At 40.6% G+C, this 26,800-nt stretch overlaps 3 protein-coding genes and 4 non-coding genes across 11 annotated transcripts; 1 reads left to right on the forward strand and 6 right to left on the reverse strand.

Moving 5' to 3' along the window:
* Window positions 1-72: 72 nt before the first annotated feature.
* Window positions 73-5,826, reverse strand: RPL4 (ribosomal protein L4). The gene is made up of 10 exons (XM_051628286.1): window positions 5,750-5,826; window positions 4,060-4,231; window positions 3,284-3,390; window positions 2,714-2,852; window positions 2,056-2,180; window positions 1,538-1,667; window positions 953-1,109; window positions 699-782; window positions 363-483; window positions 73-284 (listed from the first exon to the last, which is right to left on the reverse strand). The coding sequence occupies exons 1-10, from the start codon at window positions 5,750-5,752 to the stop codon at window positions 156-158; spliced, it is 1,167 nt and encodes a 388-aa protein (XP_051484246.1). The 5' UTR covers window positions 5,753-5,826; the 3' UTR covers window positions 73-155.
* On the reverse strand, window positions 1,422-1,492 carry LOC127388981 (small nucleolar RNA SNORD18). The gene has a single exon (XR_007890530.1). It is a non-coding gene; the product is annotated as a small nucleolar RNA SNORD18 (small nucleolar RNA).
* Window positions 2,916-3,015, reverse strand: LOC127388982 (small nucleolar RNA SNORD16). Its single transcript, XR_007890531.1, has one exon. It is a non-coding gene; the product is annotated as a small nucleolar RNA SNORD16 (small nucleolar RNA).
* Window positions 3,469-3,540, reverse strand: LOC127388980 (small nucleolar RNA SNORD18). Its single transcript, XR_007890529.1, has one exon. It is a non-coding gene; the product is annotated as a small nucleolar RNA SNORD18 (small nucleolar RNA).
* LOC127388984 (small nucleolar RNA SNORD16) lies at window positions 4,301-4,401 on the reverse strand. Its single transcript, XR_007890532.1, has one exon. It is a non-coding gene; the product is annotated as a small nucleolar RNA SNORD16 (small nucleolar RNA).
* A 402-nt stretch (window positions 5,827-6,228) lies between the features above and the next one.
* On the forward strand, window positions 6,229-16,301 carry ZWILCH (zwilch kinetochore protein). 3 transcript variants are annotated; one of them, XM_051628325.1, is made up of 19 exons: window positions 6,294-6,308; window positions 6,552-6,603; window positions 6,854-6,984; window positions 7,740-7,835; window positions 7,941-8,059; window positions 8,747-8,943; window positions 9,404-9,483; window positions 9,729-9,884; window positions 10,127-10,198; window positions 10,543-10,636; window positions 11,497-11,552; window positions 12,818-12,920; window positions 13,219-13,298; window positions 13,514-13,670; window positions 14,097-14,125; window positions 14,521-14,657; window positions 14,958-15,053; window positions 15,143-15,261; window positions 15,915-16,301. In XM_051628325.1, exons 3-19 carry the CDS (start codon window positions 6,907-6,909, stop codon window positions 16,004-16,006), a joined length of 1,761 nt encoding a protein of 586 aa, XP_051484285.1. In that variant the 5' UTR covers window positions 6,294-6,308; window positions 6,552-6,603; window positions 6,854-6,906; the 3' UTR covers window positions 16,007-16,301. The 3 variants fall into 3 exon arrangements, with proteins under 3 accessions (XP_051484284.1, XP_051484286.1, XP_051484285.1); XM_051628324.1 differs by lacking the exon at window positions 6,854-6,984 and having other exon boundaries at window positions 6,229-6,308; XM_051628326.1 differs by lacking the exons at window positions 6,854-6,984; window positions 12,818-12,920; window positions 13,219-13,298 and having other exon boundaries at window positions 6,229-6,308.
* Window positions 16,302-17,889: 1,588 nt separating this feature from the next.
* LCTL (lactase like) lies at window positions 17,890-26,478 on the reverse strand. 3 transcript variants are annotated; one of them, XM_051628327.1, is made up of 13 exons: window positions 26,043-26,478; window positions 24,822-24,982; window positions 24,192-24,279; window positions 23,831-23,937; window positions 23,423-23,551; window positions 22,796-22,891; window positions 22,080-22,134; window positions 21,825-21,986; window positions 20,979-21,253; window positions 20,511-20,637; window positions 19,854-20,053; window positions 19,252-19,315; window positions 17,890-18,005 (listed from the first exon to the last, which is right to left on the reverse strand). In XM_051628327.1, exons 1-13 carry the CDS (start codon window positions 26,407-26,409, stop codon window positions 17,890-17,892), a joined length of 1,947 nt encoding a protein of 648 aa, XP_051484287.1. In that variant the 5' UTR covers window positions 26,410-26,478. The 3 variants fall into 3 exon arrangements, with proteins under 3 accessions (XP_051484287.1, XP_051484288.1, XP_051484290.1); XM_051628328.1 differs by lacking the exons at window positions 19,252-19,315; window positions 19,854-20,053; window positions 23,831-23,937; ... (1 more) ...; window positions 24,822-24,982; window positions 26,043-26,478 and having other exon boundaries at window positions 23,423-23,512; XM_051628330.1 differs by lacking the exons at window positions 19,252-19,315; window positions 19,854-20,053; window positions 22,796-22,891; ... (2 more) ...; window positions 24,822-24,982; window positions 26,043-26,478 and having other exon boundaries at window positions 23,423-23,512.
* Window positions 26,479-26,800: the final 322 nt, after the last annotated feature.

Here is a 26,800-nt window from a genome sequence, read left to right on the forward strand (position 1 = left end):
GAACAGTTTCTCTTTTAAAACCCGCTCAGACAGGCCTATCAGAGCAAACCGCGCCTGAACACCACGACAGCATTTCTCTGTTCCAACAGACTTTATTGGCTGAAAACCCACAGCGCAGGCTCGGGCTCTCCAGAGGATCAAGTTCTGCACCGGGTTTACGCTTCAGCCTTGGCCTTGGCTGCAGTCTTGGCTTTCTTGGCTGCAGGCTCTGCCTTGGGCTCAGCTGGGACCTTGGCAGCGAGCTTGGCCTTGGCCTTTTCTCTCCTCTCTTCCTTAAGTTTATGCTGAAAAAGACAAGCAGATCATCAGGGTGCAGTCTGGAGCAGGGACCCCCCGGCACTGCCGGCCCCGAGCTGACTCACGTTCTGCGCGTGGCGCAGGATGGTGTTGCGACGCATCGTTTTGGCGTAGGGGTTCAGCTTGATCATGATTCTCAGATTCTTCAGTGGATTCTTCTTCAGGACTCTACGGCGAATCTTCTTCCTGAAAAGCACAGACACGTAGGACCATCTCATTTCTAAATTCCAATTTTGCTAAATTGTCCCTGAAATCTGGGGAAGCACAATTCCTAGTACCCGGGGAAGCTAAAGAAACCCCCGCCCCATCCGATGTCCCATGGCAGAGATCTCACAACACAGCCTGGCACACTTGGCAGTGCCTAAAGAGACACTGCACATTCGTTAGAGATGAACACTTACTTAGGAGCACGCAGTGCCTTCTGGATTTCCTGGCTCCTCATGATTCTCCCAATGTCCGTGTTGGTCATCTTGTGCATCGGCAGGCTGTGAAACCAACGTTCATAGCGTCAGCTGGACAATAAAAACATGGCTAATGCAACAAAAACAGGCACTTAGGAGAAAGGACTAGTACTGATTGGCCCCCTCCCACCAGCAGGAGCTGAGGCACAGCAGGGCTGCCCCCCAGCCGCGGTGCCCAGCAGGGCTGTGCTCACTTGTAGTCACTCTTGAGCGTGGCAGGTTTGCGCCAGGTGCCGTACAGGTCGTCCAGCTTGCGGAAGGCGCTTTCCGTCCAAATGCAGAAACGCCCGACGTGGCCACCAGGAGCAAGTCTCAGCAGGTTCAGCTTGTTCACATCGAGAAGAGTAATTCCTATCAAAAACAGGCACACCCATCCCTTTGTTTTGTAATTAAAATCAAGGAATGCAAGATGACACAATAAACAGACCAGAAAATACAAAGAGATGTGGGCTTATTAGCCTCTACGCCACAGTTACATACACCTACCCATGAAACATTACATTCTAAACCAAATCATCAGTCTTCTTCCAGTAACAAACCTGACAGCCTTATTTTTAACTGCTCCAGATGCAGTTTAGGGTTGGCAACAACCAGAAAATTTCTCATGAACACCCCCAACCTCACCAAAACAAGTTCTTAGAAAGAACATCTTAGCTGCTTCAGCAAGTCAGAACTTCCACAAAATCATGTGTTTCAGAAACACGGACCAATGAAGTGGAATCTCATCATTCTAGGCAGCCTCCCAACAAAACAAGAAGTGTGTCCCAGGCTGCAGTTACCTGGGATATTCCGGAAAGCTCGGATGATGCCGTTGTCCTCGTTGTAGATGATGCAGGGTCCCCGGCGCTGGATGCGACGGCGATTCCTCATTTTACCCTTTCCCGCCCGCATCCGCTGGGAGGCATAAACCTACAGAAACATCAAACTTGTCAATACTGAAAACAGTCCAGATCCCACAAGAAAGACAAAAATCAAACTGCTTTTGTCAGAACTTCACGATCACCACTGCTTGTCTGAAACACGGACCAGTGAGAAGTTCATCATGCGTAAGTGTAAGGAAAGCAGCACTATGGATGCGAAGGAACACTGACATGAAGACAACTGAACACAGAGTAAAGCAGCACAGCAAGACACTCACTTTGCTTCAACTCTGTCTTTTACAGTTTCCTGTGTTGTTTTTACCACGGGATTTCTAGTGGCATCAAATAAAGCCAGAACTATTTGGAATTCCTACTGTAACAGTAGCAGAGTCAGATCACCTGGGTGTTCCTCTTAAGAACATAGCTTAGCAACTCACCTTTTTGATGTCATTCCAAGCTTTCAGCTTCTTAAGAAGCAGAACAGCTTCCTTGGTTTTCTTGTAACTCTCAACTTTGTCCTCAACAACCAGAGGAAGTTCTGGGATCTCCTCGATGCGGTGGCCTAGCGAGGATGTGACAAGACATGAAGTTAACCCCTGACCTTAGCTCAACACATCTCTCAGTCATTGCCTTGTTTTTATTCAGTAATGACACAAAATGACAACAGTGCAAATTAAGTTCATGATCTAACATTCAGCCACAGTAACTACAGCAGTGAAGTTTCAGTGGAGCCTTAGAGGTCTACCTCAGGCAGCACCTTCTGTATCTGAGGCAAATATTAAGCAAATCTTGGGCTTCCATGGACAGCAATCCAACTGCACTGCCACGTGATGCAAGATTCCATTAGTTTCCATAAACCACATGGAGAAGGCTTGTGCCAGCAGCACACACAGAACCACCTCAGCGTGGCTGAAATTCCAGCACCGTGGAACTGCAAATACTTGGAGTTGTGCATAACAAAAATATCCCCTTCCCTACTGAAGAGGGAACAGCCTTTACACCCTTTTTGGGACAGCAGAGTTATCAAGTCATCTCACAGTAACTGCTCAGGGCACACAGAACTGCAGGTGCTCACTTCCAGGGCAGAATTCCCACCTTTGGACATGACCAGCGCGGGAAGGGCAGAGGCAGCCAGCGCGGAGCAGATGGCGTAACGCTTCTGCGCGATGTTCACCCTCCGGTGCCAGCGCCGCCAGGTCTTGGTGGGGGCAAACATGCGGCCCCCACGACACATCTAGAGCATCCACAGTTAAGAACAACCTTTTGAAGCTCCTTTTCCTCGGGTGACTCTAAGCCTTGCTCAGCGTTTGCTGTTCATCAAACATCTGTCCCAGCACACTGACAGCAGGCAACTGTCACTGAGCACAGAGTCGGACGCAAATTACGACATCATGGCAAGATGGTACGTGTCACCAGAGGCAAGATACCTGCTTTTGTGGTGGGGGGGAATCAGTGAAAGCTGCTGTTCATTAAAGCAAGTCTGAATTGGCATAGAAAAGGTTCTAATCACATGACAAATGTCTCAGACCTGTGGTACAGCTCACTGTAGGTAGCTGTTACCTCAAGTAGAAGATTCCATGTTATGTTTAGATACTTAAAAATATGTTTCTACTGCTTGCTGAGTGCAGGGCACCCAGTGCAGCAGCAGCAGCCATGAAAGGATACGTTTCCAAAGGCACCCTGGCCGGAGCGGTGAGTTCCCCCCCCTCGCACTCGGGGAATACGAGCGACTGCTCTCCCAGTACCCCAGGACTCAGCACTGGTCTGGTGACCTGGAACAGAGAGTTTCAGTCAGACAGTGACAACACGGCAATTTCCACTAAGTTACATACAGGCAGAATTCAGGAGCACCAATCAGAACTTCCACTCTTATCATGTGTTTCAGAAACACGGACCAATGAAGTGGAATCTCATCATTTCAGCAAAACTAATCCAAACCAGGTAAATTAACTGTTACCATGTTAAAGATCTGCCTGGGTCAGAATCAAGCACATTAACGTACTCATTTCTAAGCTTGATCCTCAGTTTGGAAATCTGAACTGCCAGTGCTGTTCCTAGTGGGTTAAAACGTTTATGAGAAACACTAGCAGAAACAAACCTGAAAATGCACATTCCTGGCACAAATAATTTGGAAGCAGAAGCCATTTGCACCTAGAAGCTTCTGAGGCAGCCCTAACAAATGTTGATTTGCAGAAGTTTCTCCTTCGGAAATGCCTCAGGTAAGTCCCCTGCACTCACTGTGCAAAAGGGATCACGTAGGGCAGCTTGTCACCGGTTTTCTGCCTCATACACTCTCAGACATCCTGTATTCTTCTTGTAGATGCCACTCGAGGACCCAGGCACCAGGACACTTCCTTCAACTCTCAACCTGCTGCCCTCTGAGCTCCCTCGCACTGAAGGCCCAGGCCAGCACAAGTGCCCAGTGCCCTGCCTGGCCCTACCTGCCAGCTCGCTGACCGCGTAGGGCTGCCGGTTGTTCTTGCGCAGGTTGGTGTGCACGAAGTTCACCACGTCGGGCCGGATGGGAGCCTTGAACACGGCGGGCAGGGTGACATTCTTGCCTGATGCTTCCCCCTTCTCGGAGTAGACAGAGATCAACGGCCGAGCACAAGCCTGGAAAAGGAAAAATCCTCCTTAAGCCCAAGTCAGGTCGACTGCTCGTGTTCAAATCCAAAGAGCTATTGCTCAGAATGAAGGGGTCTTCAGTTCAGCAGTGCCAGCTGGCTGACAGCAGGCAACTGTCGCTGAGCACTGGGTAAGACGCAAATTACATCATCACAGCAATAACTTTCACTCTGAATAGTGCTCCACAGTACCAGGCACAGCCAGAGTGCTGTATCTGAGGCTGGAAAGCCAAGTGATTTACAAGTCATTTGGGTACAATTAATCTAGAAATGAATCTCTGCACTTTTCAGTTACACCTTCTAAACTACTTCCTATCTACTCTTAGAAACAAGCCCATAAAAAACTCACCTGTGTTGTTACAGTTAATTCAAGTTTTGTTATTTGGAGACCTCATAGTGGCTTTCTAGTGCCTGAAGGGGCTACAGGAAAGCTGGAGGGGCTTTTCACCAGAAAGGGCAGTGATAGGACAAGGGGTGATGGTTTTAAACTGAAAAAGGGGAGATTTAGGTTAGACATCTGGAAAAAATTCTTCCCTGTGAGGGTGGTGAGACCTGGCCCAGGTTGCCCAGAGAAGCTGTGGCTGCCCCATCCTTGCAAGTGTTGAAGGGCAGGTTGGATGGGGCTTGGAGCAACCTGGGCTGGTTGGGAGGTGTCCCTGCCCATGCAGGGGGTGGGACTGGATGGGCTTTAAGGTCCCTTCCAACCTTCACCATTCTATGATTCTATTTAAATTATGTTTAACTGCTGCCATGCTGTAACCAGCAATCTAGAGACTCACAATGACTACAAGCAAACAAACTTCAGTGTCAGAGTGAACTTTCTGTAAAGTTTAGGGCCTTTAACAGTCCTTGTGCCCCTAAATCTGTGAGGGGAAAAGTCCCACTGCTAGCAGCACCAGCTTCCTTTAAAAATATGAAAAAACGTCCAACATACCTTGCTGGTCTGAATAGCACCCTTTAAAAAGGGTCTTCTAGCATCATACTGTATTTGTTATTAATAACTTCTGGAATAGTACAGGATCCTCCTTCCCTTTCCCACTTACAATGAATTTTTAAGGTATTAAAACCAACCCCCGGCAGGCTTTACAGAAACCTTCTTTCCACTCAGTGTGAGGTCAAAACCTTTCGTGTGGCTTTGTTCTGCTACAGAGAAACAGGAGAAAAAGGAAAAAGCCCTGCCAGAAGGCGATGCGGGCTTCATCTCCCGCACTGCCCTAGGAAAGGGTGACTTCCAGCCCACCAGGCCAAGATCTGGGCCGGGACCCCCTCCACGGCCCGCCCGGGCCCCTCCGCAGCCCGCCCGGCCTCCCTGCTCGGGCTCCACGCGGCAGCCCAGCAGTGACGGCTCCAAGATGGCGGCCAGCCGGCCGGCCGCCCCCCGCCCCCGGGCTGCCCGCGGCACGGCGCTGCCCGCCGGGTCTGGCGCCCGCCCGTCTCGACCCCCTCCCCGGGCCGGGTGCCCGGGTCCCCGTCCCGCCCCGCCGCGCCGGCCCGGCCCGCGCCTCACCATGGCGGCGCCGAGCGCGCGTGCTCCCGCCCGTCTCCGCCGCTGCCCGACCGGAAAAGGAAGGACTTGTCACTGCCCCGTCGCTAAGAGCGATGTCCTCCCGCGCGGTGCCCGCTACCTTCTGCCGTGCCTACCGCTTGGATCCGCACCCCAGCCTCAACCCGAGCTCCTTCACGCACGCTACGGCTGGCGCTGCCGAGCTCTTTCCCTGAGAGCCCCTCCGTTGCTCTCCGTCGCCTCCTAAACCGGGGGACTCTTTTTTGGCGGAAGGATCCGGCATTACGAGTCGCTCACTTTGACAGAAGTCACCGCATTTTTGACGAATTCTTATTTTCATTTATTTTTTTTTTTTTCTCCACGAGAAGGCGCAGGGAGAGAATAAATCCTAATAAAACCTCTTGTGAGGCGGAAAAAAAAAAAATAAATAAAAAAGAGGCCTATCTAGCTGCCCGGGCTGCGCGCCCCGCCCCGCCGCGGCGCTGGGCGGCGCTGGGCGCGGGGCGATGGGCGCGGGGCGGCGGGCGCGGGAGGCGGCCCAGCTGCACCGCAGCCTCTGCCGGTGGGTCCCGCCGCTCGGGGGGCTCCCCCCGCAGGGGCCGCCGCGCCGGGGGAGGGGGCTGCCCTGGGGGGGGGGTGCCCCGGGGGGGGCCGCGGCCTGGGGAGGGGCTGCTGCGGCCCCGCGGGCGGAGCCGCGTCGTTTCCTTCTCTGCGTTTGAGCTTAATGAGGAATGCAGAAGGGGGAAAAAAAAAAAAAAACACAACCGACCAAACCTGTGTGCTTTAAGATTTTATTTTCTTTCAGAGTCTATGAAGAAGGGAGGGAAGGTAACCCTGGAAACCCCTGTCTCTTCGAGGTAAATAAATATACGTGCGAAATCCGCATTTCTTTGAGGTAAATACGTGGAAACACTGTCGTGCAACCGGAGTTTGTGCGTTTAAAACATGCAACGGTTGATCAACAGCTGAGATACGTGTGGGGATACCGCATAAAAGGGAAGGTTTACCTCAGGAGAGCGGCCTGTCCCCCAGGGCGGGGGGGACGCGGGCACCTGCCCTGCCCTGCCCTCCCGCCTCATTCCTGCCTTCACCCGGATTTTTTTGCAGCTGTTACCACTTGTGTTAAATGCTCGTAAGGATCAAGTACACCTGAGAGGGTTATGGGCGGAGGTCGTGCGAGGTTGGGGGTTCGGAGGAGGCTCCTGCGGCAGCTGCCCTCAGGTGCTGCTTTCCTGCAGGTATCTTCAGACCTGCAGCTTCTGCTGACAGGCTCTTTATCTGCGTGCTTCTGTAGGAAACAGGATAGTTGTATGAATGTAGCAATTGCTTCTGAGGGCTTTTGCAACCTGAGAATGGCTGCAAAATCTCTAATGCTGTTTAGCTGTGTTAATCGTGGGATTTTGTGTGAGTTTGAAAATAAAATCGCGGTTGTTTAAGTTACCGCGGTGTGAAAACACACTGGATGTGAAGAATTAAGCAGTGCTTTTCTGTGTGGAAAAGCCTAAACAGAGGCTGATACTCCTTCATTCTCAAGAACGGGCTTAAGTTATTTAATGTCTCCAAACAGTGTTTAGAGCTCTTGTGAGACATTCAGAGAAGCAATCAATTGATATTTAATGTTACTTGAAATAACTATTCTCCCTCTCAAGGGTATCTGGTGACTGCAGTTGCTACTTGACAACAATAATCCCTCATATCTGAGATTATCTGAGGTTTTGTTATTTGAACCATACTTCAGTTTCTGATAGAGTCAATATTTTAGAGGTTAAATTTCCTCTGTTGGTTAGTTGAAAGTTGGTGCATTTTTACAGTTGATTGGATTCCACCTGTGGCATGCATTGCATTCTTCTGAGGTAAGAAAGCCTTAAATTAATGAATGGTTGCAATAAGGTTGGGAAACAGTTTGTGAAATGAATTAATTTTGCAATTTCTGGTATGCAAAATTGCTGAAACGCAGCAGTATTGTATTAAAAGTTTGTATTTATTTTTTCAGACTGATGTAGAGATCTGTTTGGTTGGTGGTAGTTGCAAAAGTCCCATTGAAAGATTTTGGAATGGAAACGATAAGATTTATGTTTTGCAGAAAGCAGTAAGTGTCTCTGTTCATTTTTAAAATAGAATCTAGACTTCTGAATTCTTACCAAATATTTTCTAACCTTGGATTTTTTTACTTATTTCTACATTTCTCTTAAAGAGACACAATGAAGACAGTGACCCAATGAGTGAATTAAAACCAGATGATTCTGTTTATGCCTCTGAGCTTTTGCCAAAGGAGAGTTCTGGACCAGCTGCTCTTTCTGTCACAAGAGCAAAGTAAGTGTCAAAGTTCTGCCTCCCCTTTTGATGTCATTTTCTTCTGCAACTTTTGTCTCTCTTCCTAACATTCAGAACCTGTATTATTTTCAGTCCCCCCACAATTACATTACACTCGGAAGGAGATAAGACCCTTTTTCATCCTGCAGAATGGCCTCCCCTGGCTGAAAGTGTTCCTAACCAAGTGCAGCTGAAGTTCAGGGTACTGGAGAAGCACTTGTGAGCTGGTCCCTGTCAGGTTAATAGGACTGTCTGGGTGTAGATGAGCAAGAAAGTTTACTGAGAGGTCAGGCCTTGTTTTTTTTCAGGGTTTTCTGTTTAAAAAAAAATAATCTGATGGGGTCTTTGGCTGGCAGTAAAATACCAAGGCATGGCACTAAACCATGGTGACTACTTTGCTTAACATACCCTTTTAATGTGCTTAAAATGTAAAGCTCAATTATGATTTAAGAATCTTTAAAAGATAATATTAAATATATTTTCAGTTATGATATCTTCCTTCTTTGTGACTTTATTGTTCTATCTGTAAACAGAGGATGATAACACTGCATTCTCTTTGCAAAATGATTTGCTTCATTTGATTAATGAAGCATGGTAGATCACATTTAAGTTTTATGTAAGAGACAGATTTAGCTGTACTCATTGGCATCTTTTTTTTTTTTTTTTTTTTCCTGTTCATATCCCTAGGCAGTTGATTTCCTTATATACAATGGTACAAAATCCAAACATGACCCACTTGAATATCAGTGACCCGGTTGTGCTTCCTCCTCTTTGGATAAGGTGTGATGGTTCTGACCCTGAACATACTTGTTGGCTTGGAGCTGAGCCCCTTAAAGCTGGAAACAAGATCACAGGAATGAATTTTTATATGGTTACATGTGATGGTAAGGTTATAACATTACACAAAATTGTATGAGGAGGGGTTAAAAATGTGGGAATATTGATGTAGTGATGTTATCTTTGTCCTTGGTGTGATGTGGGCCTGATACTGCTCCAAATTCCTTCTTTTAAAAACCAAGAGAAAGAAAAGTTGTTTTTTTAACCCATGTGGAGCAAATCACTTTTTAGCACACTTGATGCAGCAGTGACTGTACAGATCCTGCTTCACTCAGGTGCAGTAACTTAGCAAATGTCAATTGCTGCTGTTCAACTTCCTATACAAGTACTGACTCTTACTAGAGATTTATGTGCTAACAGCAGCTCTTACAAGGAGAAATAAAGGAAGCATGTCTGCTTTCTGAAGTACAAGATGAGTCCTACTTAGAGAATTTGAGAATTAATTTTTAAGTGCCACATTTGAACTGTTAAAAGTTTTTTATGATTCTTGCTTTTTTCCTTTCCTAGGTCCTACAACTGATAAAGCCTGTTTTGCAAATCTGGAAGAGCTGAAAATGGCACATAAAATGAAACATCATTCATCCATTGTAGGTTTTTACAGTCTGTCAAACCTCTTAAGTTTAAAAACTCTGGGTTTGGGTTTAGGTGTGATTCTGTACTATAATAATCTGTTTTGAAGTACCAGTTGAGCTCTCTGTGCTGTAATGTATTTATCTGATATTAGACCTATTTGTGTGTGTTTAAAATGCTTTTAAAAACATCTTGCCTGTGTATAAAATAATCAGTGTTGTGGTGACATTTTAAATGTTTTTTTAAAATTTGTTCATTCTAGGTGACAACAAAAGGATTTGCTCAGTATGAGCTTATTAGAGCTGCTGCAATGGAGGACACAATTGTGGAATCTGAAAGCAATATATATGTTGATATCACATGGAATGCTGTAAATAAGATTCTGGAGGCACCCCCACTGGTTTCAGCTGCCACACTGGTAAGTCAAGAAGGGAAGAGCAAACAAGTCCCAACTTTTTTCCATGTCTTAAATCATTAGTAGTGTAAAGGAGAGAAAATAAATTTGACTCTTGACATGTGTGTTTATTATTCTATGTATAAGCAATACAGTGTGTGCATAATCTAAATTGTAAATTATGCTAATATGCATTTCAGTAATAAAAAATTTAGGTAATTTGATTTCTCAAGTTTGAAAGTGACTTAAATTTCTGGAACTTTCAGAATATTACATTGAAGCCTGGGGACCCCAGAAGTCCTGTCTATCAGCTGTACAGAGAGCTGCAGTTTCTCCTTGTAAGTATAAATGAGAAATTCTTTTTCAGATTTAAGCTGAATGGTGGTTTTTATGTGTTAATGATTTGCTTTATTTAAAACTTCATCAGATGTTTCAAAGGTAACTCTTTAAGCTTGTAGTTTAGAAGAAACTCTGAGTTCAATTTGAAAAATATTGATGTGGGAATTGACAAAAGGAACAACTTGTGATCATAAAAGCCAGGAAATTCCAGAAGTTTCTAAGCCCATGGTTAGTTGTACAGAGAGGGGTGTGTGGTTCTTGGAGAAGTTAACTACATTTTGAAGTCTGGCACGTGCAGAAGGGGAACTGAGCTGTGCTGGTTGGGTTTTCCTGCTGTCCTTAGGCTTTGGCTGAAGGTTTGAAGTCAGGTGTGACAGAGTGGCCTGAGCCCTTGGAGTCCGAATCAGCTGTGGAACTGGTCCAGGAATTTCTGACTGGTAATTACTGCTGGTTACATCAGGAAAGGGGGGGGGGAATGTCACTTTTCACAGAAATAAAAAGAATTCCACATACAATTATTAGAGGTGTTAATTTCTATTGACAGAGTAGTTCAATAGGTTAGTCAGCACATTGTCATTTTTTTATGTCCTAATACCTTGTAATAATTGTTTCTCTATAAAATTACACAGTTCTGTTTAAAAAGCAATTGAGAGAGTTTTGGATGTGTCTTTCAAGTGATCTGACATGCACATGAACTTCTACACCTGCCTAGTGTCCCTTTGGTGGTGGAAAACAATACTTCAGTGACATTTTAAAACAAAGTGTCCAAAAGTACAGATTCCTTTTGGAAACTTGTGAACAATGTGTGCCTTGTCAGAAGGCTAAGATATTGGAAAACAAATCTAAAAACAGACTCTCATGTAGGGATGCACCTAGAGATTTTAAAATGCAACTGTGAATATCTTTAGAATGTAGATAAAACTTGGCTAAAAAAAATAAAACAGACAAAAAGTTTCTCTGACAAATACATGTGGAAGAAAACCAGAGACACTTATTAGACCAACCACCTGCTACCCCTTAGGGCTTCCACACTGGAACTTAAGAAGTTAATCTTCAGGTAACAGAATGTCACATAGGGTATATGGGGAAACTGTATCACTTGTAATAAAAAATATTAAGAAATTGTTTTCAGACTATGTCCTTACCCAGTAAAACCAATTTAAAATTACTACATTTTTACTATTAGCCATCCAGGTGGTGTATTTGTTAATTATCATGTGCCTGGGGATTTATAGGATTGGTTTGTTGATTGTTTTTTCCTTCATAGTGGTGAAATTTAATTTTCCTTCTCTACTAGATTTAAAGAAGAAGCTGGATGGATACTGTCTATCTGGAAACACTAAGGAAGCAGAGGTATGTGCAGTTTCCTACTTATTTCCATGTTGTCTTGTTTCCCCCTATAACTGCACTAATCTTAGGTTTTGACTTTGCCTTGTCTATTATGTATGTATATGTGTAAAGACAGAGACAGAAGGATCTAAAGAAAGATTAATCTCTTGCTTTCTGTTTCTGCTGTGTATAAATTAAGGGAGAAGACCTTGCAGGTAAAATTAGGAATGCCATAGCTAGCTGTCCTTTAATAATATGTTCACTGTAATTTTTACCTTCAGAAAATCTCCCTCTTAATTTTATTTTAAATGTTCTGCCAGTGTCCATGATACATGGTTTTTATATAACCTACTAGTGTGGAGCTATTTTGGTTTATTCTTTCCCTTTTTTTTCATTACCAGAAGCTTGCAAACGAACTGTATTAAATCAGTTGCAATCACTCTTGTCTTCACTGTTGTCTGTTATATCCTAAAGTTATCAGTCTCATTATGTCCTGATTTCTTCCAGGATCTCTGACCTTTGCATCATTGCATTCTATCACTATGTTGCTTTTCTTGCCTAATTTAATGATTTTGGGACAATTTTAACAGTATCAATTAGATATCTGCCCTATTTTAGAGATGTATGATATTCTAAAGCAGTGGACAAATTATACAAAGTCTTATATTAAGATTTTTTTCCCATTCAATCTATCAGGAAAGATTTGGGTCTTTTTCCTATTGAGAGGGAAGTTTCATTTTGTTGATAAGCTAAAAATACAGTTATTTTTGTGTCAGCTAAGCCAGAAATACTCAGGATCAGGCTAACAGCAAAAGAGTTCTCTGTTGTGAGAATCACTGTATATTAATTTCAGCCTTCCAGGGCACTGCTGGATATATATAAAGTTATTAATCATGGATGAGTTTGGTGTAGCACAGGTCATATGCTGAGTTGGTACTTCCTGGACTGTATATTTGCTATTTACCAATCCTCTGTCAATTGTGAGGTGAAAAGGTCCTTCTTGAGCTAAACGGTTGGGCTTCAAAAGTCTTTCTGTGGTAATGGCCTTCATTTCTTGGTCTAGAGCTAGCAATTATCCGGTGTGATAATTATGAAAACAGTCAGTCTTGCTTTCAAATAAAAATACACTTCCAAGTGACTATGCAGTACTAGTTCCTTTGTGGTAGGTTCCCTGGAAAAGGGGAAAAAATGGTGATGTACCCAGTTTTGATCTCTTTTGAAAACTGGAATTCATAAGGTCTTTGAATCTTAGGCAACCTTTCTTACTTGAGACAAACCAACTCTTTCAGAAAATCAAATGTGACACAGCTGCAGTGGACAGTTCCTTGAAATCCATCTTCAGTGAGCGAGGAGACCTGGATTTTGCTGAACAGTTATGGTGCAAAATGAGAAGTAAGGGCATTGTGGGGTTTTGAGAGAATGTAGCCAAAATGGGTGAGATGGCAATCTGTCTCTGCCATGTGCTGCTCTCTAACAGCTCAGTGGTCTCTTCTGATCATCACTTCTTTAGAGTAACCCTTTTTAATGCCATGATGTGAGAAACTTAAGAAAAAGCCATGCAGTCTGTCACTTCAGCTGTCATTCTTTAACTGAGGGGTTCTGTTCTTGCCAGTGTGTGTGGGCTCCTTATTACTGACTTAGCTAGAGAGCAAGCCTGGATTGATAAAATACTGCATTTCTTTTCCTTAAGGTGTCAGTTCCTATCAGGAGTTGATAGAGTGTTTCACACTGGTCATAAAATGCTTGGAATGTGGTGAGATACAACCATGGGTATGTATTTGTATTTCACAGAAAGTTTTATCATTTTGAGTTGTGGGAAGTAGAATATAGTTCTTGTCACTGAACTGCTCCTCATTGGTACTGCATTGTTTGAAAATGACTGTTACATGTCAGTTTGCCTCTCTTTCCATCTTGTTGTACTTCTAAACAATGTTTATGATGTTTTGTACACAGTTACATCAGAAAAAAACTTCTCTGCTTTTTAGATTCACCAAGGGAGCAGCAGTTTGCTAAGCAAATTGATTCAACAGTCTTATCATGGAAAGATAGAGGCCGTTTCCCTCAGTGGCATCACTCCAATTCAAATGCTCTTGGAGATTGGTTTGGATAAGATGAAGAAGGATTATGTCAGTTTTTTCATAGGTAAGTCTTTTAACGTGGTTAGAAATTCAAGATAAGACGTAATCCATGCAGGGAATCTGCTTTTGGTAACCTTGATCTCACTTCTGCTCCCATTTGCTGAGGTGCTACTTCCAGGCTCCTTCATAATTTGTACTTTTCAGTTGTGTATGGTTCCAAAATTAAAAAAAAAATAAAATAATAAAAAAAAATTGGTTTCAAAATAACTGTAGTTACATAACTGCTTTTCTTTTTCAATTAGAAAAGATCAGTTACCATGTCATTAAATAACATTGCAGTCCTAGTGACTTCGTGCTTTTATTTGGTGAAATTCCCTATTTAATTATCTGAATGTTGCTTATGTTTCATCTGACACTATGTAGTAAATGTTGATTTATTTTTTTTTTATTATTATTTTTAATTATTTTTTTTCCCCTGTTCACTTTACAGGTCAGGAACTTGCAACATTAACCTACTTGGTGAGATGTCTTTTTTTTTTTTTTCTTCCCTTAAACTCTGGCAGCAGTCTGAACTAGAGTGGTGGTGATGGTGGGGTGCAAGTCATACCATTCCTATGAGCTGAGAAGCTGCATTGCAAATCATGGGGGTGGGACAATATACTGCAAAAATGTCAGGCTGTTTCCTTTTTCATATATTATTTCCTAGGTATCTGATACGGGTTGTTGTCAGGAGGGACAGTGAACCTTTGGTCATACTTCAATAGCATGGAAGTTTGTTCTGACTCTGCCTGGTCATTCTTAACATTTTGGCATCTCAAAAGAAGCAGGGAAATTATTTTAGCAAACCGAGGGTGCATTGTGTGTCTGTAGAAACTGAGTGTCCAGTTACCAGCAGAAGCTCTTTGCTGTTCCAGGATTACTTCATTTCCACATCAGTAGATCTTCAAGAGCAAGTTCATCGTGTTCAAAAGCTTCACCATATGCTGGAAATAATGGTCAGCTGTACAGTCTTACTTCAGTTTAAACATGAGAACCTCTTCCCTTTGACACAGTAATTACTTAATTTTTGCTTCTTGCTCTTTAAGTGACAACACCAAATAGGTTCTGTTTGACAGTTGTAAAGAAACTATCTGCAAAGAAAAAAAAAAAAGCATCCCTTCTTGAGGTTGGTAATTATGAGACTGCAGAAGTAGCAGTTGGATCTTCCTGTTGCATTTTGCTTTGGGACTAAAATAGAAAATGAAAGGAAATTATAAAATCTGATAGTACAGTTAATTTGGCACAAGTTTTATGCAGTGTTGCACAAGCATTTCTCCAGAGTAAGTTAGTAACTAGTTGATTCCTTTTGTAGAATTTGCATGAAGTATTATAAAGAAAACCCTCTGAATGAGCAGCATGAGTTTCAACTGCCAATCAGACCAGCACTTGTCAACAAGTTATATGAAAAGTAAGAGAAACTTCAATCTCTGCAGCATTAATATTCAGATGTGAATGAACACCTGACTGAATTTTGGCATTTCTTGATTCTTCTGTCAGTGATCACCCAGAAATATGGAAAGTGGACATAAGTAGTGGGCATGGACAGAAAGAGGTTAAAACAACATGGCAAGTTAGTACTAATCCTCCAGTTGAGCATATGATATCCAGCAATACAGGTAAGGAATATTTGTGGTGACATGAAATAATGAAAGTATACATTTCAAATTCAGTTTTTATACTAGGTGCAGTGGATCTGAACTTTTTCTTGTGTCTTCAGCAAAAGCAAAATGATGTTTTGCCTTTTAATAAAAGGGAAGGAAGGTATTTATAGAATGTAAAAGATTTGCACAAAGTGGTGCCTTTCCATCTTGCCTTTGAGTTATGTTTTTAGAATTAAGATGACAGAGTAGTTCCAAAAATGATGTAATTGTTAAATGTTCTACGTAATATCTTATTTCTAGAACCTTTGCCAGTGTATCTGAGAATGGGTTTGAAGAGAGGTTTACCTGAGATTGAGTGCTGGCTTCTGGTCAGAGAAGCAAGCAGATGCTAAAGAGAGAATACATACCTTGCAGCAATCAGATGTAGAACAAGTAAAAAAGCATGAGAAATGGGGAAGAATTTAGCATAGAGACTGGTACAGAAATAATTGCCATTTTGGTAAAATGATACAGGGTAATGCTTTAGTGAAGGCTTCTTGTCTTTTTGCATGAAGTGGTCCTTTCAGTAAAGCTGACTTGGCAAAACCAGTTTTTGAAGTTGCTCTTTGAACTAATCTCCGCAATTTCTAAGACCAGTGGCTAATTCACTTTTTCTTTTGTTTCTGCAGGCCTCCTTTCTGAATCCACAGTTAATGGCAGCAGTGAAGAGAGAATGTATTTTATTTCAATGGCTAAGTGCAGTCAGGTGTATTTCATGTAAATGCAGGTTACTCTACAGGCAGGCACTTGAAAGGTACAGTAAAGGGGGGAGTTCAGCGTTACCTGTGTCCCAACAGATTTAGAAACACTGATTTGAAGAACATCACATCTTACCAACCTATTTAATTTGATATGCTTGAAGTTTGACACATATAGCCATAATTCAGCTATACCCATCTAGATTGTTTATAAGTGTTGTGCAGTTAATGTACAGTATAATAATTTTGAAAACAGTAGATATTTGTGTTGGTATATTTACAAACCATCAATAAAGTTCTGCACTGTGGGGTTTTAAATTTTACTTTTATTTGTTAAGAATGCGATCAGACACAGTTGAAAGTGTGAGTTATCTTAACCCAACAAAGCAAGCAACATTGTCATGTTTTCCTGGTGTCAAGTGATGTTTCATCATCCAGATTTATTTGGAAAGCTCTTCATCCAGGGCACTGTGAACTTCTGACAGATTGATTTTCTTTGTCCCTGTGTTTATATTTTGGAGCATTCTTGGATATACTTCTCTCTCCTCTTCGGATTGATTTTTTTCCCTCAATGCAAACTGAATTATTTTAAGTGTTGTCTTGTGTAATTTGCATAATTTGCTGCAAAAAAATTTCAGTCTGATTGACTGGGTGTAATAATTTAAATATCTTGGGGTGACAGTTGCATAGGATCTTACATTGGTTAGACAGTGTATGTAACATTTTGGTAGTGTAGTTCTAAACATTGTGTAGTATATGCTTGTTAACATTAAAACAAACATTTTGCATAAAATAAACTATTAACTATTAATAAGAGTGAGCAAAACCCAAATATTCATGCTTTTGAAAAGCTACAAATGTATGTCATTTCTGGTTTTATCAGTAAATATTATTTCTTATTCCTTTCCTAATGTTACATCTTAATAATGCTTAGTTTAATAGTTAAAGCCTTTGAAGACACACTAAGAAAAAGGTCCTCTTTTGGATTTATGTTCTGCTACTCTGCACTGCGTATATACACATGCAGTGTTGAAACTATAGTGCATCCTAAGCAGGAAACTAGTTTGTTGCTTTGCTTTAGAGAAGCATTTTCAAACACAACAGAAGGACAGATACAGCCAGATGGCCATATTCTGGCAAAACATTTTTGTAATCATGTACTTAGCTTCTTCCTACTTGCAGCAGAAATAAATTTGAGGTGGAATATTACATTCTGGAAGTGCTTGGATTACTGACAATCCACATTTCTTTGTATAATATATTAGAAAGTAGCATGAGGCAAACTTAATTCCCTGTAAACAAAATCAGAGAGAAGAGTCCTTGGTTTAAATCTGATTCAGTAGTTGTCATCTTGGATTAATCACTTCAAATAATTCTTCTCCACACCTAAACAGTAAGGCATATATTATCCTAACTTTTAGGTATGAATAATAACTTAATGTTTAAGCAGTGCTCTTGGAATATTTAAATCCTTTTCTATTTTAAAATCATGTGCCTGTCTCCACTAAGCAGTTACGAGCTAGTTATAAGGCTGTTGATGAACAGTCAGAAATCACAAGTTGCAAACAGCTTTGAATCACTTGAAATATGTACTGGTGAGTTTTGAAACACTAATCTTAGCTCACTATTTTTCTGGTGAGGAAAATGTATAGTAGTTTCAAAAATAAGAAGGAAAGTCTGCTATTTTAAATTATTAGCAAGTAATGCAGCAAGAAAATGTACTTTGGGTTTCAATTCAAAAAATATTTAGGGAAAACTACAAAGCACTAGGTGGATAGACACAGTGATATTTCATTGTCTTTACAGTTGTAGAAAAAGAGGTATCTATGGTAAACTTTAACCAATATAATAAAACAGTTGCATTTTATTAATTATGCAAAATGAAGCTGTATGTCAACGTGCAATCTTAACTGTGATTTCGGAGGTAGAGTATTAGCAGGACAACACTGATGAGAATGCAGAGTGTGAATAATGTAGGAAGGACAATCTCTGTCACTGTTTCCATGTGGGTAATCAGGGAATCTAAAATTTGAGAAATGAGTAATATGTAAGAAATTTAATCTTCTAGAGTGTGCCAGTTGTTAAAGTTCATACCACTTAAGGATTTTTTGAACATTTATGGTAAAATTATTTTGTTAAATATTGACTTAGGCATAAACAACAAACAAAACAAAATTCCTAAGTTAGCAAAAGCTGGGATAAATCCATGTCAGTTTTCCCTCTTTTTTTCTCTAGGGTAGATTTTTGAAGATACATTAGTGCCCAGAGAAATTGGGATCACTATGAATTGGCTCCAGTGCATTAGCAGTGTTCTGTTGTTCTTTGATTTTTATTCTCTCCCACCCCTTGGGAAGGGTAGAAAATAAAATTGTAAAAGAGAAACCCTAGGGAAGCACTCTAGCTTTTTTTAATAATTATTTTGCAGCACTTCAAAAAATGAAATGGGTTTGATACTGTAGAATTTTGCCCCACAGATGAACCTCTAAGAGTTAAGTATAAAGAGACTTTAATTCACATCTAACATGGAGCTCAGCAGTTCAGACTAAGGTAGTACACACTTAGGATGACTGCTTTGATGTTTTCTACCATGTGGAATTTATCTCATCCTTCTGTGAGACTTTGTAATACTTCTTTCATCTTTCTTAGAAGTTTCATAAATCCACTGCAATAATTTGGGAATCCCCTTTTAGTTCAGGAATTACTAGAGGTCCTGAATTACACTGGGGAGGTCTTAAGTGAGATGGATTAGCCTGGCTCTGTGGGAATGGCAGGCAAAGTCTGCTGTATTTATGTATTCTGGTGCAGCTGCTGTTAGCTTTTGTTACCAGGAGCAGGAACGTGGTTTACTGGTTCCTCAGGCTATTGTTTAGCACCCTTTTTAAAGTGTCTCCTTGTATGCAGAAGTCAAACATCTTGGAGATTTTCCATCTGTGTGGTTGTCTGGATTTGTCTGGTTTTATTCCATGTTTGAAAGGGCATTTAGCACTTAAAGTATTTTAAGGAGAATACTGTCATTCCTAGCCTTAATTTTAAATAGTAACTCTTACTGGTTGTGTATTCCATTAACATCCAAAGTTGAACCATTTAGCTACTGTGATTTTAGCTGGAGAGAGTAAAGACAGACTTTTTTCTTTAGAGGCTTGTTGTATTTAAAGCAGTTGTGCTTTCAGGAAGAAAATTCCTTGTAGGACCCGCCAACAGTAGTATTCACAGAGAAATTTTAAATCTGAAAGTTACAAAATAAGTGTTTATAAACTAAAAAAGTTACCTGTCTCAAGGAGCTGGTGTGTGGTAGAGCAGGTGTCCATGGCCTTGTGATGCCAGTTTTCCACCTGAGAAGGTTGACATGCAGCAGTTCTGTTAGACTGTAGTGATCTGTCTCATTCACAGCAGCTTTTTCTCTGTCCCTTTGTCCGCTAAAACTGACTTGAAATTATTCTGCCAACATATTATTTTCTGAAAGCTTCTTTTGCATCTTGGTAATTTAAATTTTTTTTACAATATATTTCTAATAGTTAATTCTTTTATAAAAATGTAAAAGTGCATATTAGGTTCCATATTATTTTCCAAGAAGGTAGCATGAATGTGTAATTTTCTGCCTAGAAATATCACTGGTGACTTAGGGTTCTGAATTTTTGGTCACATTAGGAAGTCCAGTTGGAGTTTGTGAAGTGTTTGAGAAGCAGTAATTGAGACTGTTCCCTCTGTCTCTGGCTGCCTGTGTTATTTGACACATCCCTGATCTACAGAGTAAGAGTCAGATTTCATGTAGCACATTTGTGCAGATTGTTTCATGACATTCAGTGAGGTATTTTCCCATATTTTGAGGAAAAAAGAACAAGAGGAAAAAATGTTAACAAGTGACATCACCTCTCGTGGATTTGGGAATCCATTGGCATTGATAATCTTTTTATAGTAGTAAACAGATGCCTTTGGGTATCGTGCTTTGTTCTTGTTTTTAAAATCAATGTGATAGAATCCGAATCTTTCCGAGAAGCCTTTGTTCCATTCAAATTGATCCAGCAGTGACCAGGCAGTATAACCCTTGACGTTAACTCCATCGTTTAGAGCTGTAAACACAATATCAATTATTCTCTTAAACTCATTGCCTAAGTTTGTCATCCATGAGATATAGTTCTGTAGGTGTTTTGGTTTATATCAGCAAGAGATGGGGGTAGGAGGAGGACAGAAAGGTGGTAAAGTTTAAAGTAATTTAGGTGCTTTGAAAATGTTGTTTAGCTTAGAGATGCTAGAGCTATGTAAGATAAGGTAATTAAACAATTTCTCCTTTTAACAAATGGAAAATTATTATCTATTCCAGTATTAAATCTCATGTAGGTTATTATGTCTATTAGCATCAGTATGTTTGGCTAGGCTGTCATTTTTGTGAAAATGTATTAGTCTAGTTTGCTGTCCATTTTGATCCTATGAATATTTATTTCTCTATGATGTAAATTACAAGAGTAAAAAATAGAAGGTGAAAGTGCTCAAAAAGCTTGTGCACTAAAAAGATGTTTTTAGAATTACCTTTCAGCATTTCATTAATATATCCTTTCAGATACTCTATCCGCCATTCATCACACAGCTGAGTGCACTGTACCTTTTCAGAAACTCCATTCTCTGTCACATAAATGAGAGGGTTCCCATACTGTGTCTGCACACAAAGATATGGTGAGACTGGTTCATTGAAACAGAATCATCTTATTTGGACAGAACACGAGATTCTTAGTAAAATGCATTAAAAGCGATTTTCTAGGTTTACTTTGTTACCTTTAGGAAAAAAAATGCCTATCTAGGAGCTTAGGTTAACTATGTTTTTTATTTTAAAATAATGAATTCTGTAGTTGAACTAGGAAGTGTTGGTTTCTTTTTGCAAAAAAACTTCTCAGTATAACAAAACAATATATAGGTTAAACTTGAAAATCTAAAAAGTGCAGCTTCTGCATGTAACCAGACATGTTGTAAACTTCCTTTTAAAGTATTACTTGTAATCACCTTAATGAAGTTGAGTAGTCTTCTGAATCCCCAGGGCACAGAATATAACCATTTGGGTCCTGGAGCTGGCCATTTTGGGTCCACCAGTTGGGCCAAATCACTGTCAGTGTCATAGCTGGGCACTTGGAGGAGGGGAGAGCTCTTCTGTATAACGTAACGGGTGGTAAAATGACCTATTCCCAGGAAATCTGATGTGCCTTTAATATAGTTTTTCTCTTGTGCTGAGAAGGTTGGTAATCTTGATGTCCCCAGGCCGTGCTGGCTGCTCTTCCTACCTATCAAAGTAATTGTAGGAAACAAACTTCTGAGGAACTTGGAAATCTGTTTTCTTTACCTCACCAACAATAAACAGAGTTTTCCTGAATGTAGTGTTAGTGTAGAGGACAGTTGAGTTTGCTTGTTTAAGATGAAATAATCTTACATCCTTTTGGTTCTGAGAAGTTGGGTACAATACATGGAGAAGACAGTGAATTAAAGTGTGTTTTTTGTTTTCCAAAGAGCTTGATAAATATCAACAGAATGCTTGGCATCCTAATGTAAGAAGAACAGAAGTGCTTTGCTGTACATTGACTATCTGTTTCATTTTGTGAAACAAAGATAGTAGAACACTCTAGAAATGCAAGTTTTAGTGATGTAAAACTGCTGGTTCTTTGTCCTTTGGTGGAAATTCCAGAAAAATATTTAGCAACAAGTTGTCTTTGTTAGGCTATTAAAAATGATTTATGACTGAAAAGTGAAGTAGTTGCTTCCTTTCCAGTTTGGAGGCCTCAGCTATGCATGTGCTGGGCTCAATGCTATGTTATGCTGTCAGTGTGTGATGTATTCATGTTGGTGCCTGGGCCTTACCTACATAATTCTTCAAAATTTCAGGATAGTCTCCTCTGTAAATTGGATTTGCAAACCAGCCCAGATGGAACTGAATGTATCTTTCAGCAGCATCTCTGTCTGTTGGGTCGTGTGGATCAATAGGTTCACCCCAGTCACTAGTTAGGGAGATTCCAACCATACCTGAAAACACAAAGTGACAATTCTGCAGTTCATGTGTAATCTTTAAGCTCTTAATGTAAAGAGGAGCATAATTACAGAACGAATCCTTATTACCTTGCTGCTCGCTGCGCCACGTGTTATTGTAAGAGTGCCACACCTTTGCGTGACTCTGGGTACAAATAAACAAAACAGGCACATGCACATTTTAATCTGTTAAGCCATAGTATGGAAAGTTAGTGAAGATCAAGAGGAGTTTTTGCACTAAGGTTTGTCTGAAAATATTGCGTCATTTCTTGTATGTGTATTGTGGAACTTTTCATTTCATATAAGCTGTCAAATAATGAAGATTCCTTCCCTAAATTCCATGAGCTCCCTATGAAGGCAATCCCCAGCATTCAAAGCAGTGTTCTATTCAGGGTCTCCAGTCCTTGGATGTCTTTCCTTATTTATTCAGGAAGTGAAAGCAGATTTTCATGAGAGCCAGCCTGACTGAATCACCTGCTGAATTCCAGTTAATTTCAACAGGTCAGGATTTTACTCCTTGTTTCTAGAGTAACCTGGATATTTACTTATTCAACCAGTTTGGAACGTAGTGTGAGACACTCAAATTATAAAGAGCAATGGAAGTTGTTGCAACAGGCAACCTGGCATTTCATGCTACACCTGAATATGCACTGGTGATTTGAAGTCAGGTGATAATTCTGGTGTGTTAGTTGGAAATGACATAAAGACGAAACTATTTCTGTTTAAAGAGTAGCCAAAAAAAAAGCAACTTGGTCTGCTAAAAATTCTTGATTTGCACGAAATTTAAAGCGTGATGTGAGCTTTACTTTGATTATATGGTGTGCTGCTTTGTATGCTCCACATCCACCGAGCTTCAGTCCTGGTGCGTGTTCTCCTCTTTCATAACCCTTCTCAGCAACTGCCTGCAAACACAGAGTTGGTTATTCTTTTGCAGCAGAGCTCATGGATTTGCGACCATCCTGTGGCCTTGGATCCTATGCTTTTCTGCACCATCTATCTCTCAATCTTTCCATCCTTCTCTATCTCCTTCCCCTCCCCTCAGCTCCTATCCCCTACCCCCCTGCTTGGTTGATAAGATGCTGTGGCTTGTTGGAACACCCTGTTGGTGACTGGTGTTAGCAGGGTGGCTCACCAGCTTGTTGTTCCTGATGGAATACATGGAGGGCAGGTGATTGCTGCTGTGCTGATTTCTGTGCCTCTATCCAACTGATGGTTTTTCAAAGCTTCACTAAAATTTCATATCTTGAAACTCTGTGCAGGCTCTGGTTGGAACTGGCCACTGAGATTTTTGGGCACAAAGATTAATGATATAAGTCTTTCCCTCTCCCAGTTTCTAACCCAGGTTACTGTAATGTCAATTCAATTTTGGGATAGAATTTTGGGAACAGAACTGTGCAATGGGAGTGATGGAAAAGAAAGTATTGATAACTTACCCAAGGATTACTGAAAGTAATCCAGTGTTTCACACGATCACCAAACTTCTCAAAACATAGATTTGCATAATCATGAAAATAATTTATCATGCTTCTGTTTTGCCAGCCACCATACTTTTCTTGGAGAACCTTCGTAAATAAGAATTTCAGGGATCAGTAACGTTATTCAAAGTTCAGCTGCCTATTAACAAAAACTTTCATTTATATTTCAGTAGCTCAGAGGGGAATTTTTCAAAACTTCATTGTATACAAACTGCAAATTAATAGAAAATAATTGTAAGCACACTTAAAAGTATGCAGGCATCTTTAAACGTTCCTCTCATGTACACATAGTCCTTAAACTTAGGGAATTTATTTATATCAGAAGCATTTATATTAGATATTTCACTAACTTAAATATTGTCTCACCTGTGGAAGATCCCAGTGGTAGAGGCTCACAATAGGGATAATATTGTTTTCCAGAAGGCTATTAATTGTATCATTGTAGAACTGTATTCCCTTCTCATTCAGTTTCTCTGCTGATGAAACAGACAAGAAATCACCTGGATTGTTTTTAAAGTAATTGGAAGAATAGAAATTCTAAAATTTTTAACCAAGGAATCTTATATAATAGTGGTGGGTATGCTATAGTGGACGTGTAATGGTTAAGTCTGCAGAAAAAGAAACAGAAATCTATTTACCAGTAATGTTAAACAGCTATGGTTTACTCACCAGTAAAATTGCTTGCATACTAATACTGGTAAGAATAGGATGAAATTGTTTTGCTTACCCTTGATGCCAGTGGGCATAATCCGAGGCCATGAGATGGAGAATAAATAGTGATTAACTTTTAGCTCCTTCAGTAACTGAATGTCATCCTGTGAAAAGAAAATCCAATTGACATATCTCAAGTCCAAGCAGAATAACTTCAGTTACTCATCTTTCTTAAAAAGCACGAAGGCAGAAAATCTAGAAGAGTTGCACAAAAAAGGATTCCATCATTCCATTCACTCTCAGACTGAATTATAAAGCATTTGATGGTTTTATTCTTAAAAACCTGTAAAACTTCATGAACACACACAAAAATATGTTAATTTTATTCAAATCTCAATTAAGTTCATTGTTGTTCTGACTAAGCAATTGGACTTCCAAAAAATGCAGGCTATTTCTTTGGACAGGCAAATCCTGGAAACCTGACATGTATTTAGGAAATCCTGTGGTGTTGTTGATTCTGTGAGATTATTAGGAAAGAAGAGTTTACTGAAGTATTTGAAAATACATCAGCCTTTGGCTTCCTGGGTTGAATGTGTCTGTAGAGCAACCAAAGCATTTAATCTTTGCTGTTGTTTCAGAATGGGAAATCAGTCTCATGAAATGGCTCTAGGGTGTCTCTAGAGAGATAGCTCCTCTTTAACAATACCTTAACTTTGTAGTAGCCATCACATGCTGAATCCCCTGTTTCATTTCTAAGCACTGTCCCTTTCTTGTGAGTAAAAGCATCCCAGATACTTGGTCCTTTCCCATCCTTGTCCCAGGCCCCTTCAGTCTGGTATGCAGAGCTTCCAACACCCCATAAAAAACCTGAAGGTAGAAAGAAGTGAGTTACAATTTAACATTTTCCTGCAAAACTGCTCTTCATACTACCTGTTCATATGACAGAGTAATTGATGGACCTTCACAGCTGCATGGCTTCGTGTGAAATGGGCATGATGGCAGGTCTACAGAGGTTTCCATGTGAAAGCATTGGTTTTAATTGCATAAAAAGGGGCTGAAAATACAGGATAGACTAAAGGTATCCTTTGCTGATGCAATGAGAAAACCTAATTCTTTCACATACTAAAACTTGCTACTATTATTTTACAGGATGAGGGTAGTGCATTGATTGTGTGGCAGAAATGTCTGTGAGAAAAAATGAGCTTCCCACATAATTTTTGCCTGCTTGTTTTTCTGGGGTTAAAATTTTAGTGATTACAAGTTTAGCTGTTGTTACATAAAATACATAGATTCTGCATTCCTAGTGTTATACAAAAGGACATGATTAATCCATTTCATAAGCCACTCAAGAACTTGACCCACAAATCAGTGCCTGTTTCTTTTTACTTTTGCTTGTGGCTGAATGCAGGGAGTGTGGATTAATCTGTGGTGCAGGAAGGAGAAGGTTTCACAAGGCAGTACTGAACAGTGAATTAGATAATGCTAAACAGCCTGAAACAAACCCAACAATTATTTCACTCATGTTCATTTCCTAAGTTAGCAGCAGTAACAAAGGATATTTTTAGGTTATAATTTTTCACTGTTGTAGGTAATTTATGAAAAAGAAGAGTTCTCAGATGTGATTTGTTATACTGTGCTGCTTATTCAATCACAGGAAAGGGAGATCTGGATATGAAATAGTAACTATTAGCATTTTCTCTGAGTTTACTGTTATAAGTGACTGTATGAAGTGCAGGGTTATGTGAATCCTTGTATTTCCAAGACTGGGTGCAGAGGATGATACTCTCTGCATCCTGCAATAGCCTGAATTTTTCTTTCTGCCATTTCCCTGAAAGGAGAAGGAAGACCTTTTGGTAGCTTGTGCAAACAAGACAAGTGGATCTGGAGCATTATATAAAACCCACAATGAACTGTAGTTCAAAAGTACCCTCTGGAAAAGTGCCATAATAGAAGGAGCCTGGATTATTCTGTGTCCAGCGGAATTCCGCAGCTGCGTTCAGATGTGTTAGCAACACAAGCATGTACCAAATCCTCAAGCTGTAAGTCTTCATTGCTGGTGATTTCATCACTGCTGAGTGTTCTCTATGAGATCCCACCTGATAAAATAGAAGAGCATTGTCAAGTATTGCTGCTCTGCAAAGTAGGCTTAGGGTGTTCCTCAGGGAAAAGCTGCTTTTGCCTTCTGAACAGGGATGATTTTTATTGAAGGCTAAAAATGGTGCTTGGGTAAGTGGAAGGAAGATACAGTTAAGCTTCTGATGAAAACAAGAAGAATCAAGTGCAAAATTAGACATATTAGAAGGGGTCTGTGCAGATTTTCCCTAATGTTCCGTATATTTGCTAGATTCTAAAATTCTGTTTGTTGGTAGCTGTTTTGTTCTGTTCTGGATTTCAAATTGTCCCATCAGTGTCAGCAACTAAAACCTGCAAATAGTGTGAGTGGGAGCAAGAGATAAAAGTGGTGATGCTGCCAGCATCTTGCCACCTGAATATGTAATGAAACAAACCTGGTGGAAGATCACAAGGAAAATTAATACTTTCAATTGCTGCAGTTTTAATAATTACAGCTTTTGTCTTGATTATGTCACTTTTATCCAGTTCCAGCATCAATTTAAAGTGCTACTATGTATGCACTATATTTTTAACTGCTAAATCAGGTTAAGCTATTAGTAGGATGACAATTTT

This window comes from Apus apus, chromosome 10 (assembly GCF_020740795.1).
Source record: "Apus apus isolate bApuApu2 chromosome 10, bApuApu2.pri.cur, whole genome shotgun sequence".
Taxonomy (NCBI): domain Eukaryota; kingdom Metazoa; phylum Chordata; class Aves; order Apodiformes; family Apodidae; genus Apus; species Apus apus.

Coding starts and splice junctions, on each gene's coding strand:
- RPL4 (XM_051628286.1), bottom strand. Junction 3,391..4,059: donor CGCGGTCAGCGAGCTGGCAG/GTAGGGCCAGGC, acceptor TCTCTGTTCCAG/GTCACCAGACCAGTGCTGAG. Junction 1,110..1,537: donor AGCTTTCCGGAATATCCCAG/GTAACTGCAGCC, acceptor TGTTTTTGATAG/GAATTACTCTTCTCGATGTG.
- ZWILCH (XM_051628324.1), top strand. CDS start 6,253: ATGGGCGCGGGGCGGCGGGCGCGGGAGGCGGCCCAGCTGCACCGCAGC. Junction 7,836..7,940: donor TTTATGTTTTGCAGAAAGCA/GTAAGTGTCTCT, acceptor TTTCTCTTAAAG/AGACACAATGAAGACAGTGA. Junction 9,484..9,728: donor TGAAACATCATTCATCCATT/GTAGGTTTTTAC, acceptor TGTTCATTCTAG/GTGACAACAAAAGGATTTGC.
- LCTL (XM_051628327.1), bottom strand. CDS start 26,409: ATGTCTAATTTTGCACTTGATTCTTCTTGTTTTCATCAGAAGCTTAAC. Junction 24,983..26,042: donor TTATGGCACTTTTCCAGAGG/GTACTTTTGAAC, acceptor TTCTACCTTCAG/GTTTTTTATGGGGTGTTGGA. Junction 23,938..24,191: donor TATGCCCACTGGCATCAAGG/GTAAGCAAAACA, acceptor TTTCATCAGCAG/AGAAACTGAATGAGAAGGGA.